At 30.4% G+C, this 12,443-nt stretch overlaps 1 protein-coding gene across 1 annotated transcript in view; it reads left to right on the top strand.

The window, feature by feature from the left end:
* Positions 1-6,086: 6,086 nt before the first annotated feature.
* Positions 6,087-12,443, top strand: part of LOC117177282 (dual specificity protein phosphatase Mpk3) — a 27,703-nt gene continuing 21,346 nt past the window's right edge. The window contains exon 1 of the mRNA XM_033367876.1: positions 6,087-7,331. Within this exon, the coding sequence (XP_033223767.1) occupies positions 6,935-7,331 (397 nt within the window). The 5' untranslated portion in view covers positions 6,087-6,934. The remainder of the gene's footprint in view (positions 7,332-12,443) is intronic.

Below are 12,443 nucleotides of genomic sequence, written 5' to 3'. Positions count from 1 at the left end.
ATTGAACAAGTTGATGAGTTCGTATACCTTGGTAGCTTATTTACTAGGGACGGGAAGATAGATGAGGAATTAGATAGACGAATAAATGAAGGTAAGAAGGTTGCTGGTAGAGCAGGTCGAATGTACTATACAGTAGCGAGTCATGGACTTATCAAGGAAAAGATAAGAGTAAAATTAACGCAATTGACATGAGATTCATGCGCATAATATGCAGGAAAACCCTGATGGACAAAGTAAGTAACGAGATAATTCTAAAAGAATGTGGTGCAGAAGAGACGCTAGTAGACACATGGGAAAGAAATCGGTTAAGATGGTTCGGACATGTTGAGAGAATGCCAAATGAACGATTAACGAAACAAGTGATCAAAGTAAAGTAAATGGCAGCGTGCCCAGAGGTAGACCGCGGAAAGAATGGTTAGAATGTGTGAATGAGACCCGAGTTAGAAGAGACATAAGAAGTCACAGAAACACGAGAGCCTGCATGAAAATATGCATGGACATAAAAGAAGCTAGAGAAGTATGCCAGGACAGGAAAGTATGCCGGCAAATAGTTAATCAAAACAGTGTCAGTAGAGTGAATGACGCCTGAAACAAAAGACCTTGGCCACTAATGGACCCAAGCGGGGAACCTTACATAACGACTTCGTGAGGTTCTTCGCTTGGGGTGGTTGCTAGAGAGATTGATCAGCAACCTGGGTCGGAGCAGTGTTGCTGAACGAACGTGTTATTTACTTAAATAGCACGAGAATTCTGGATCAATCTGAAAAATCTCTATCCCTTCCTCGCACTACTCCTTTCCTCTACCGAGTGAGTCACGCCTACCCCGGCTTAATGGTGTAATAATAATAATAATGAAGTATTGATAACAATGACAATAACTTCTTAAAGCAATAAATTTTGTTACCTTTGATTAATTATTTACCTCACTATAATTTTAAATCAGACAAATGTTGGAAAATTTGTGAAAAAACTACAATTTTCTAGCATTATTTTAAGAGAATATGACGAAGAATATTAAAAAATCATTTAAACAATTTATTCTACATCTGGTTATCAGTATAATGCAGTATTTTATGTATTAGAAATATTTTTCATTTGTTAAAAACGCCAAAAAGTCATAATTAGCGTAAAAAACTAGAACAAAATTATATAAACAATAATAAATTATTTCAAAAATGTCCGCAAACATATAATTATCACTATAAAGTAATATTTTATGTATCAGAAACAATTTGTATTCAAGAAAACGCAAAAAAATCATAAATAGTGCCAAACACTCGCAAAATCCATTTTTTCACTCAGGGGTCCTTTGGGACCCTATGAAACATACTTACGGGGTGATACATAAAAAAATGTATTTTATTAATATTCAATGGCTAATTGTGACGAGAAATATTAAGTTTCAACTCGATTCAGCTAATAGATTGACGTTTCTGAATGAAGTTTACCAAATATCTTTTTTTCTTATAGTAAATATACGTGTTAAACATCATGGGGCTTGCACCACGTGTATATATCATTTTTTTTTGTGAATTCGAAGAAATAAATCCTTTTTTTTTAATTCGAAAGAAAAAATATTTGAAGAACCCTATTGTGCTGTATACTTAAAATGATCAGATTTGTTTAGTTTATTTCTTCCGGTAGAGCTTTTATATGATGTAAAATACTTCATTAACCAAATGATACGAAAGGTCGTGGAGATATGCATCGCATATTTTGTATACCAACTACCGCGGATGCTACAGTACATCCGGTCGATAAGAGGAAAGAACTGCATGAGCCTTGCTACTTTGTTTGCGAATTGATAATTTCACTCTTCACATAGAAAAAAAAATTGTTAGTCATTCTGCTAATGAATTTTCATTCAACATTTTTATTCGTAAATGAAAGAAAATTTAGAATTACTTTTAGGAATATTATTTTTCTTTCGAAAATGTATAGGTAATTGCAATATTAAACATTTTTTAACTGCTTTCATATTTAATAACAGATTGTAACAATTTAATTAAACAATTGCAATTTTGTTAACTGTCAATAAAAAACAGTGAAAAAGATTTATTCAAAAAGTTTGATATGAGTAAAGAAATAAAAATGAATTAAATCTTCTACTGTAAAAACATAATAATTTTAGCATTATAATTTCTTAATTAAAAGGTTTTATTAAGCGAATTTTTTCACTAATAATCTATGCACCGATTATTTTCACTTTATTTCGTATCAAAATAAATCCTAATAAATATGAGTAAATGTTATCCAGTAACGTGCGTCTGGAATTTTTTCTTCTTCTGATTTATGGTGTTATATATCCTAAAAGAAAAAATGATATTTAATTTTTAAATACAATATTTTATCAAAATTTATTGCAGGATTACAAAAAAGGCCTTTTTCGTATCCAATTATAGTTTCAAAGTTATAATCAGCTTTTATATTAGTTTTTAGACATTGTAATTTTCAACGAATAATATAATTTGTTGAAAAACGGAAAATAATCGATAGTCCCCTTATTTTAAAAATGAAAAATGATTTTAAATAAATGTAAAGTAAGATTTTACTTTTATTATAATGTTTCGCAATATGTAATATTGATGATTTATTTAAATTAATTTATTTAATTAACTTCCAACGTAAAAATATCATAAAATAAAGTATTATTATCATGACTAAGACATTGCCTTTGTTTAATAAAAATATATATTATATACAAACTAAAATCTGAAAAACGATCAACCCGATAAGAATTTTATTCTGGCGCTTACTTGTTTAATTAAATGTATTATAAATAATGGCGATAACGATATTAAAATGTTCATATTTTAAGAGACGAAAAGCAGATCTAATTATATGATGTTGACTTGCAAATTATCGTTTATGGTTTATACTTTATACCAAAAGAGTGTCATTAAATACAAAAAATTATAAATATATAAAAAAACTATTCCGTACTGCCAGAAAGGGGTAACATTTTCTATAGTGATTTGTTAACTAATGTTTTAAATATTCATTTTATTGATGGTCGAATGAACTGTTTCGTTAAAAATCCATTTTTTTTTATTAAAAATTAAACTTTTTAACTCAAATTTTACTATTCCATTCGTAGCTGAGAATTGATCGTTTTCAGTTGAAAATTCAGTAACTTGGTTGAAAATTGATGGATTTTGCTGTAAATTCGTCTTTATTGGTAAAAACTTAATCTTCCTCATTAAAAATTCAACTGCTTATTTGAAAGTTGAGCTGCTACATTAAAAATTGTACCATTTAAAAATTTTAATTATTTTAAATATTTCAAAATATTGGAAATTGAACTATGTCGTAGAAAATTCGTTTTTGTTGTTGTTGAAAATCAATCTTTTCAACTGCAAATTTAACTATTCGATTATTGACTAAAACTGGATTGATTTTTGTTGAAAATTCAACAACTTTGTTTAAAATTTATGTATTTTGTTGCAATTTGTCCTTTTTTATAGAAAATTAATCTTCTTGATTAAAAATTTAAATGCTTGGTCGAAAGTTGAACTACTCTGTTAAAAATTAAACTATTTAAAATTTTTTAATATGTTTAAAATATTTGAACTTGAACTATTTTGTTGAAAATTTGTTGAGGGGGGAGGGTGAAAATAATTTTTTAACAGCAAACTGAAATATTCCATGTTTGTTTGAAAATTGATTGATTTTACTTAAAAAATTAACTTTATCTTAAAAATTAATGTTTTTAGTTTGAAAACTAAACTGTTTTCTAGAGAATTCCCCCTTTTGTTTTGAAAATTCAACAAGTTATTTTAAGTTTTCTTTCTGTCTTGACTGAAAAATCTTTCCTTCATTAAAAATGTAATTACTTTGTTCACATTCGCCTTTTTGGTTTGAAAATTCATTTTTTTGGGAAGACATTTTTTACTTTTTTGTTTAAAAATGCAACGACTTGGTTACAAATTTATTTGTTTTGATTGAAGAATCATAGATTTTGTTAGAATAATTTTTTTTTAGGTTTAATTCAACTGTTTTTCATTATAAATTACATTTTTGTTTGTCCGAAGCATCATAACTATAATATTTTTTGACGAGAATTAATATTTGTGGACCACAAATTGAATTTCTTAGTTGAAAGTTGAAATTCTTTGTTCAGAATATATTTTTATTGTTAAATATTCATCTTTGTAGGTAGAAAATTGAACTATTTGGTTACATATTCAAGTATTTCGTTGAAAATTCAATTATGTTGGGGAAATTTTCCCTTTTTTGCCGAAAAGTTCTTTGGATTGAAAATTCATCTTTTCTGCTTAAAAGTTAAACTATTTGCATGGAAATTAAACTATTTGACATACAATTAATTTGTATCTTGAAAAATCATCTTCCTTGGTTGTAAGTTCATCTCTTTTGGTAGAAAATTAATCAGTTTTCGGTTGAAAATTCAACTATTTTGTTGAAAGTCTTAAGATTTTTATATTGAATTCAAAATAGTACACTCACACAGACGCACATTAATTTTATTTAAAAGCATTTATTCCCCTATTTTAGTGAAAAATTACCATTAAATCCCTGTTTTGAGTGCATTTTGGGCTGTGAATTCTTTTTAAAGATTATATTATGTTTGTATGTTTCGTGTTTTATTTGAAGTACTTATTCAATAAAATCAAAGAAAAAAATCTTATTATTAAAACTTATTATATAATTCTGAAAAAGTGCGAATCTTATTAAAAAAGGAATCGTTATTAAACATTTAATTTCAAATTTTGTCGTTTCTCCATAAATCTAATTTGTTTATTTTCAATCTTATTGTTTACGATTAAAAGAAAATCTACTCGTCCTATCTAAAAATTATTAATAAAAAATTTGTAGATCCTTTTTTGGTGACATAACTTTTGCCTATTCATTTTTTTTTCGTCTTGAGTCGTATTTTAACAAAATTAATTTTTCTATTTTGAATGTTATTTTTTTGATTGATACAAAAGCTACGCGTCCTATCAAAAAATTATTTATGACAAAGGATGAATTTTAGTTTCATTTTTGATGAGCAACTTTTATCTATTTTTTTCATAGCTTGTGTAGTTTGTCCAAAAATTTAATTTTTAATGTTTTTTATGAATAAAACAAAAAACTACAGCTCCTATAAAAATGATTAATAAGAAATTTGTAGCTTTTTTTTGGATGCACAATTTTTGATCAATCATTTTTTGTCGCATCTCGCATTTTTTATTACTACTAATAGCCGCAGCACCTTGAAAAATAGTGTGGTCAGACAGACACTCTCGCGAAAACCTGTTTTTCAGATTTAGTGAGCATCAAAAAGTGGACATTTGAAAAAAACAGGAGGGGGGGGGGGGGATTTTACACAAAACCAATACCTTTTCTGATGAGAATGTAAAAATTGAAGGGGAAGGGTGGAAAAACTGTTCCAAATTTAGCGTACCGTAGTTTTTGAATAGCCCCTGGATAGGAAAAGTTTTATTTCAGTCTGAAATACTTTTTTTCTATTCAATTAAAAATCAAATAATTCCAGGTTTTTTCACCCCTAAATGAAAGATTATCGAATTGATAAAATATGTAAAAAGTCCCTTTTCCGAATGAAACCTAAACCTAAAAAGCAATACAATCCCCAAGTGAGTGACAACGTGAAAACATAAAAGGAACCCATTATTCAAAAAAAATAAATAAATAAAAAGCAAAAAACTCGAGTTCACGTCCGGTCTGAAATTCTAAAAGGTAAACTCTGGAAGTCTAAACAAGGACGTTCACCGAATGGCATGGCCTCTCGAGAAAACGGGGTCCAAAGTTATTCCCTCTTTTTTTTACCTGCTCGGTCGTTTTCCCTCCCGAATCGACCGTATATAATAGTTTTAACCATCACCCACGCACGCAAAGAGGATTTTCCCCTTCTCCTATCCAACTTCCTCACCCACAATCCATCGTTCCCCGACTACCCACGCCTTCTTAATGAAAACACATCTCTTGAATGAACTGACGTCAGTTCGCGCTACCATTGGTTCCCTTCCACCAGTCACGTGATTTTCAGCCAATCATCTTACGCGACAGCCTCTCCTACCCTACGCTCGATGAACCGACCGAGCGCCATTTGCCCTAAGCTGCCCAAAGCCCGTGGAAGACGCCCGTGAAAGAGGTGAAAGACGCGTGGAAGGTGTGGTGAAGCAGTGCAATCTCAGTGAACGATCCGATTTTGTTAAGAAAATCGAAAACTACTCGCGTGTGTTGTGTGTCCGTTTTCGTCGTCATCGTGAGTGACAGCGCACAGTGACAACCTCTTCGGGAATGTCCGGGCTTTCCTGATACAACACAGGTCCATCGCGCAGCATCGATTTTTCTCCGAAAATCGAAACTCCTCGTCCTCCGTGTCACTCTTCCCCCACTCATTTTTTCAAGCGATGCTTCAGGAAGCAGGTGGAAATTGCAAGAGATCCTCTCAGAGCCTAGCATAACCTCCATCTCAAATGCAGCATCCCTGCAACAAAAACGAGAATCCACTTTAGACAAAAAGTATCTCCGACTCCAGCTCTCAGAAGTGTTTTGAGATTGAGATTATTGACACTTGTTTTGGGTTTAGAAAAACTTGAGTCGAGAAGTTGACATTTTGAACCCGGAAGGAAATTGTCGCGGGAAGATCGATAATTCGCGAGGGGAAGGGGGCAGTCGTGGTAATCTGTAAGAAGTGCTAAATTGTTAATCCATGTCTACCTACAAATCCACGGATTCTAGGAAGCTAGCATCTCAGTCCAAGTGCCATTTCGTCATATCCAAATATTTATATGACAACCTCTTTTCTAAGCTTGGAAGTGGAGTAGATAAAAGTGCCATATATTCTGGAGTCTCTTGATTAACTCTCGCGCATCAGATCGGAGATTAATTCTCAAAGCTGGAGATTTAGTGAGTGCAGTTCCAAGTAGAATCCTGGGATCTGGAAGATAATTATCAAAGGGCAAAAAAAATGCCGGACGAGAGAGAAATAACAGAAGAAGGACGAGTGTGTCCGGACTGGCTTTGTCAGGAGCTCAGGTCCCAGGAGAGGTCCAGCAGGCTTTTGATCCTAGACTGCAGGGCTCATTTGGACTTTGTTGAGGCTCATATTCGAGGTTCAGTTTCTTTGGCGATTCCAAGTATTATGCTGAGGCGCCTGGCTGCAGGAAAAGTAGATTTGCTCTCGACTATCCGCTGCTTGGAACTCAGGTCCAGAGTGGAAATTTTTCTCTGTGGAGATCAAAACAGCAGAGGTACTTTTATCCTGATTGGAGACTCGACTGAACCTGCTGGACACCAGGGCGAAACTATTCAGGTTTTGAGTCGAAGGCTAAGAAGCAGTGGAGGAAGCGTTGCTACTTTAATTGGTGAGAATTTTCATAATTCAATTTAATAAGGCATTTGGGCGACTGTTACAGGGTCTTTTAATGTATTGTCTTTTTCAATTTTTTAATAGAAAAAAGTATTTTTTGAGTAAAATTTAGTGATTTTTTATAATTGGCGCCGTTTTAATAATTATTCTTTTAAAAGTAAATTTTACTTGTTTAAGTAAAGTATACGACATTTAAAGTGGCAAAGTTTTTGGAATATTATCTATTTATTATGTGAGTTATTTTTACCTTTTTCCTATTTTCAAGCCCGACATCATACTTTGTCCATTTTGTAACTTCTACATTCCAGAAATCAGTTTTGGTCACCCTAAATATATAGATATTAGAAAATAAGTTATTGAAAATATGTGAGAAATTCTTTAAATTTATTAAATGTACGTAAGAACTATAAAAACCATTGTTCGTCTTTAGTTTATTGAATTATATTAAATTATTCTATTCAAAGCAAGAATATGCTACCATGAGTAGTGAAAGTTTTTTTTCTTCACTTAAACAATTATATATAATAATTAATTTTAATTTCTAACTTTTTTTATTTTTCAACGTTATTAAATAATTTTGATATTTAAAATTTAATTTTTTGCTGGTTCATGAATGTAATCAAATGCATCTATATAATTTTGATACAATTTACTCAATTATTTACATATAAGTGTAAAGTGCTGAAAACTTGTTTATTAAACATAAACGCTCTTTAAAAAACTTACAGCTGAAATATTTTAAACCCTGTTGAAAATGGGAAAACTGGGGATAGAAGTCGTTACGCAATATAAAATTAGAGCAGTTAAAAAAATATATAAATAGTATATTCATTTTTAAAAGAAGTATAAGATGAACGCTTTTTAATTGAAGTGTACAAAGTTATGTACATAATTAAACAATTAGATATTTCAAGTTGATCAAATGAAAAGTTCAAATTTGAGCAATTTGAAGTCAAACGTTCAAAATTAAGTCACTTGAATTTTAAATTTGTATAGTAGTGTTATGGCGTTTCAAAATGCATTTTTTAATCTTAGTAATAAAGTGCTAAGTGTTTATTTGACTAATTTCAAACTAAACCATTTCGAACTTAAATAAATCTTTGAGGCCAAAATATTTTTTCGCTGAATTTATACAATTTAAATATTTTCAAGCTGATCGCTGGATAAGGAAATCGGGATTTTTTTAAACAATTTTTACACATTTTCAAAAGAAAAATCTGTGCAATCACTTGAATTATCAAATATTTCATATATAAAATAAAAAGAATGGAAAACCAATTAAAAATAAAAATCGTTTGTAATTGAAATTTTTGGATAAAAAACTTTTTAACTTGATGAACTGTAAATATAAATTAATCAATGAGTTTTAAAATTGAACAATAATTAATTTTACAAGATGCTTGTATTTAATATCAAATCCTATTCAAATATTGATTCAGTCTCAAATATTTTATTGTTAGTCCATTCAATGTGAATTTCTTAAATTAAAATGATTACAGTTTTGGAATATTTATCAATATTTGTTAATTTTAAATGATCAGTAACTACAAATCAAATATTTAACCGCAAACCTACACAATTGCTAAACTTAAAATAAAAATAATTTAACTTCTGATTTAAAAAGTGTTTAGTTAAAAAGAAATTATTCGTTAAATTTGTAATATTTCTAAAATATAATAGCTTACAATTAAATAATTTTTAACATAATTGATTTATTCTTCAATTCAGAATTATGGGTTTCTTTTTAAAGGAGCCCAAATTAAATGTTTTAATCTGTACCTGTTCAATTTAAAAACCTTCAATAATGTTGCCATCTTGCTTAAATTATGTAAAGTTTTAAAAAGTAAAATTGCGGAAAGTTATTGATGGAAAATCGGTTTTATGGTCTAAAAATAAGTGAATTAAATTAATTTTTCATTAAATCCGACGTTTCGGTACAGCTAAGTTGACGCTTATCATTGATTTATTTATCAAATTTACGTCTCCATTCTATTCTTGATATTATTTAATGTGGTTATTTAGTCCGCTAATCTTGAAAATTATATTGATGGAGCTGGAATAGGTGGGGAGTTGGACAATATTACCACCAGTCCTTATTTATCCCGTTTTTTTATTAGTGGGTTGAATATTCCCTCTGTTTGTCAAATGATATTAGTATTTGAGTTTGATATTCGCGATATTTAAAATGTTTCATTTCGTTTACTTGATATTAATAAAACGTTGGTAAATATCTTAATTGGATTAATTGTAAACGATTTCTCCATGCGGAAAGATCCAGCACATTCAAAGGTTTTGGAGTTTACATTAAAAATGGTTGGAACCGCAAATTTCTGTAATTAAAGTGAAATTATTATTTTAAAAGCATATGAAATTTAACGTGGATCGGCTTTAAAAATAATTTAATCCGAGCAACGAGTTCCTGTTTCGTAATTTATTTTTATTTTGCAATATAAATAAATAAACATTTTGGCACTGTTTGTACCTTATAAAACCATTATTAAACAATTTTGTTTATTGGAACGTTCAGAACTTCAAGATCATAGAAATGGACTGGTTTATCAGATTAATTACACTTTGATACTTCACTAAATATTTCTCAATCAAATAATATGTTTATTTATTTTTTATTTCATTTGAATTATTTTTAATTCAAAGGTTTATAATAATTGGCAATTTAATGTCGTCTTTTGGTTTGGCGAATTTTTAACTCGATTTATAAATTATAATCCAAAGCCATGCAAAGCTTTCCAACTTTATTTACAACATACGAATTAAACCTTGACATTAGCTGATAAGGGGCCGTTTAAGTATTACGTAACGTATTTTAGAGGTCGACGGGGGGAGGTGTCTTGTCTAGTGTTACACAATGACAAAAAACTCCATGCAAGGTAGGAAACTCGCGTTATGGGGGGGGGGGGGGTCAAAGAATGGCGCTAGTAGAAACGCGGAGACAAGTATTGTCGTCTTTTAATAAAAATTCAGATTTATAATTTTGTTAGTAGTAAACAAATGTTTCAATATTACAAAGTCAAAGCACCAATGGTGAATTACATTTTTACATGTGTAATACTTTAAGTGTCCCTAATAATAAAAGATTCATTAATTATATATGGTTTTGGGTTTCAAATAAATTAATAATCTTTTACAAATTTTTTAAAGAAAAATCTGGCCAATCACTGGACACATCACATGATGTAATTTTAAACAAGTGTTATTTCAATTTTTTTCAAGTCAAGTTCAGTTGTCAACTTTTCCAATTTTAAAATCATTAGGTTTACAAGCGTAATTTAAAAAAAATTTACTTTAAAAATTTTCCATTTTAAGACTTGATTTTCAAGCGTACATTTTCAATTTAACTAATTTTAGAATGCAGTTTTCAAAACTTGATCAATACAAAATTAAAAGTGTTTGAAATTTAAAATTTCGGTCAAATGTGAATAATGATTTTTAAAACGAAATTGGAAATTGAGTGTTAAAAATTGAACTGCAATTTATTCTATAAGAAGTTTCTAAATGTGTTCAAGATTGGATCATTTAAAGATTTTGACGTTAAACGTTCAATTGAAACATTCTAAACTTTCTTCATTTAAAAATAACTTCTAATTTGATTAATTAATATTTAAACTCTGCTGATAAAACTATTGTTTGAGTCTAAAAGTTAGTTTTGAATGAAATTTAAAATCGTTCAATGTGTAATGTTTCCAACTTGAAATTGCTTGTAATGATATATTTTTTAAATGTAATTGATCCGTTTTTCAATCTAGAGCATTCAAAAGGTTTGCTACCATTCTATACGCGTGAATTATTGAACGATTGAATTAAAAAGTATGTATGCTTCAATATAAAAAGTTTAAACCAGTATTTTAACCAGAAAGATGAGCTTTCTACAAAACAGTTGAATTTTCAACCAATTTGGTAAATTTGCTGCCAAACAAACAACTTCTTATGCGAGAAAGAATCAAATTGTTGAATTTTCAAGCTAAATAGACAAATTTCTAATAAAAAAGTTGATTTTTTATTGAAGAAGTACTTTTAAACAAAATTATTGAGTTTACAAGAAAATAATTTAATTATGAACGAAATAATACAATTTTGAACCAAAAAAGATTAATTCTTAACCAGAAATTTAATAGTAGACTTTTTACCGAAGAAAAATCATTCAACCAAAAATGTTTAGATATTCTTACTGAGAAATAAGAGGGAAATACTGCGTAGGGAAAAGACTTAATTCTGTGATAAATAATTAAGAATTGTTATCATTTATTGGCTAATATATATATAATTAAAAATTTGTCATAAGGACAACCGCAGGATTTCGCCGGGAGCGGGTGCTAATCTGGAAAATTGCAACCGTTTCCAGCGAAATCACGGTAAAATTTCAGCCACAACCACGTCTCACAACCGTGAGATAGGTGGTTACAGTCTGTAAACGAATCAATACGGCGATCCAGTAAAAGCCTCGTGCACCCTAAGAACACGGAGCGACCCAAGGACAACCGCCTTCTGCATTTTCCCGCAAGTGTTCTAGCATATTGTTGACACGCAGGGATGCTTTTTAGGCCATTAGCAAGTGAAAGCTTGGCACCTCCAAGAGCGCCGATGATAAGGACGATCAGTTTAACAGAATATTCCGGGTACAATCGTTGCAACTCCCTTATAAGGTCTCGATACCTCTCTTTCTTTTAATTCTCCTTGGTTATGATGTTTTCGTCAGTTGGTGCCGAAAATTCGATAACGAACATGGTTCACTTCTCGAAGTCAAAAAGAACCATGTCAGGCCTCGAGTGAGCAACAGAAACAATTGTCGAAAATATAAAGTTCCAGTATATGCGGCACTTCCCATTCTCGACAATTGACTCAATTTCCCTAGGAGCATTTAGAGGAGCGATATTAAGGTTAATGCCGTAGTAGTGACAAAGATGGTAATAAAGCACTCTTAGTGCCGCATTGTGCCTTTGAATGTAGGTCGTTCCCGCGTGAGTTGGACAACTAGATAGTATGTTATCTAAATGCTCGGGGTGTGCATGGCACGCCCTACAGCTATCATCGGGAATGTCTTGGCTCAAAATGTGGCGACGGTATGTTAAGGTGGAAATGACACCGTCTT

The sequence above is a fragment of the Belonocnema kinseyi genome, chromosome 7 (genome assembly GCF_010883055.1).
Source record: "Belonocnema kinseyi isolate 2016_QV_RU_SX_M_011 chromosome 7, B_treatae_v1, whole genome shotgun sequence".
NCBI classification, from domain to species: Eukaryota; Metazoa; Arthropoda; class Insecta; order Hymenoptera; family Cynipidae; genus Belonocnema; species Belonocnema kinseyi.
This window is presented reverse-complemented; position numbering and strand designations above follow the sequence as displayed.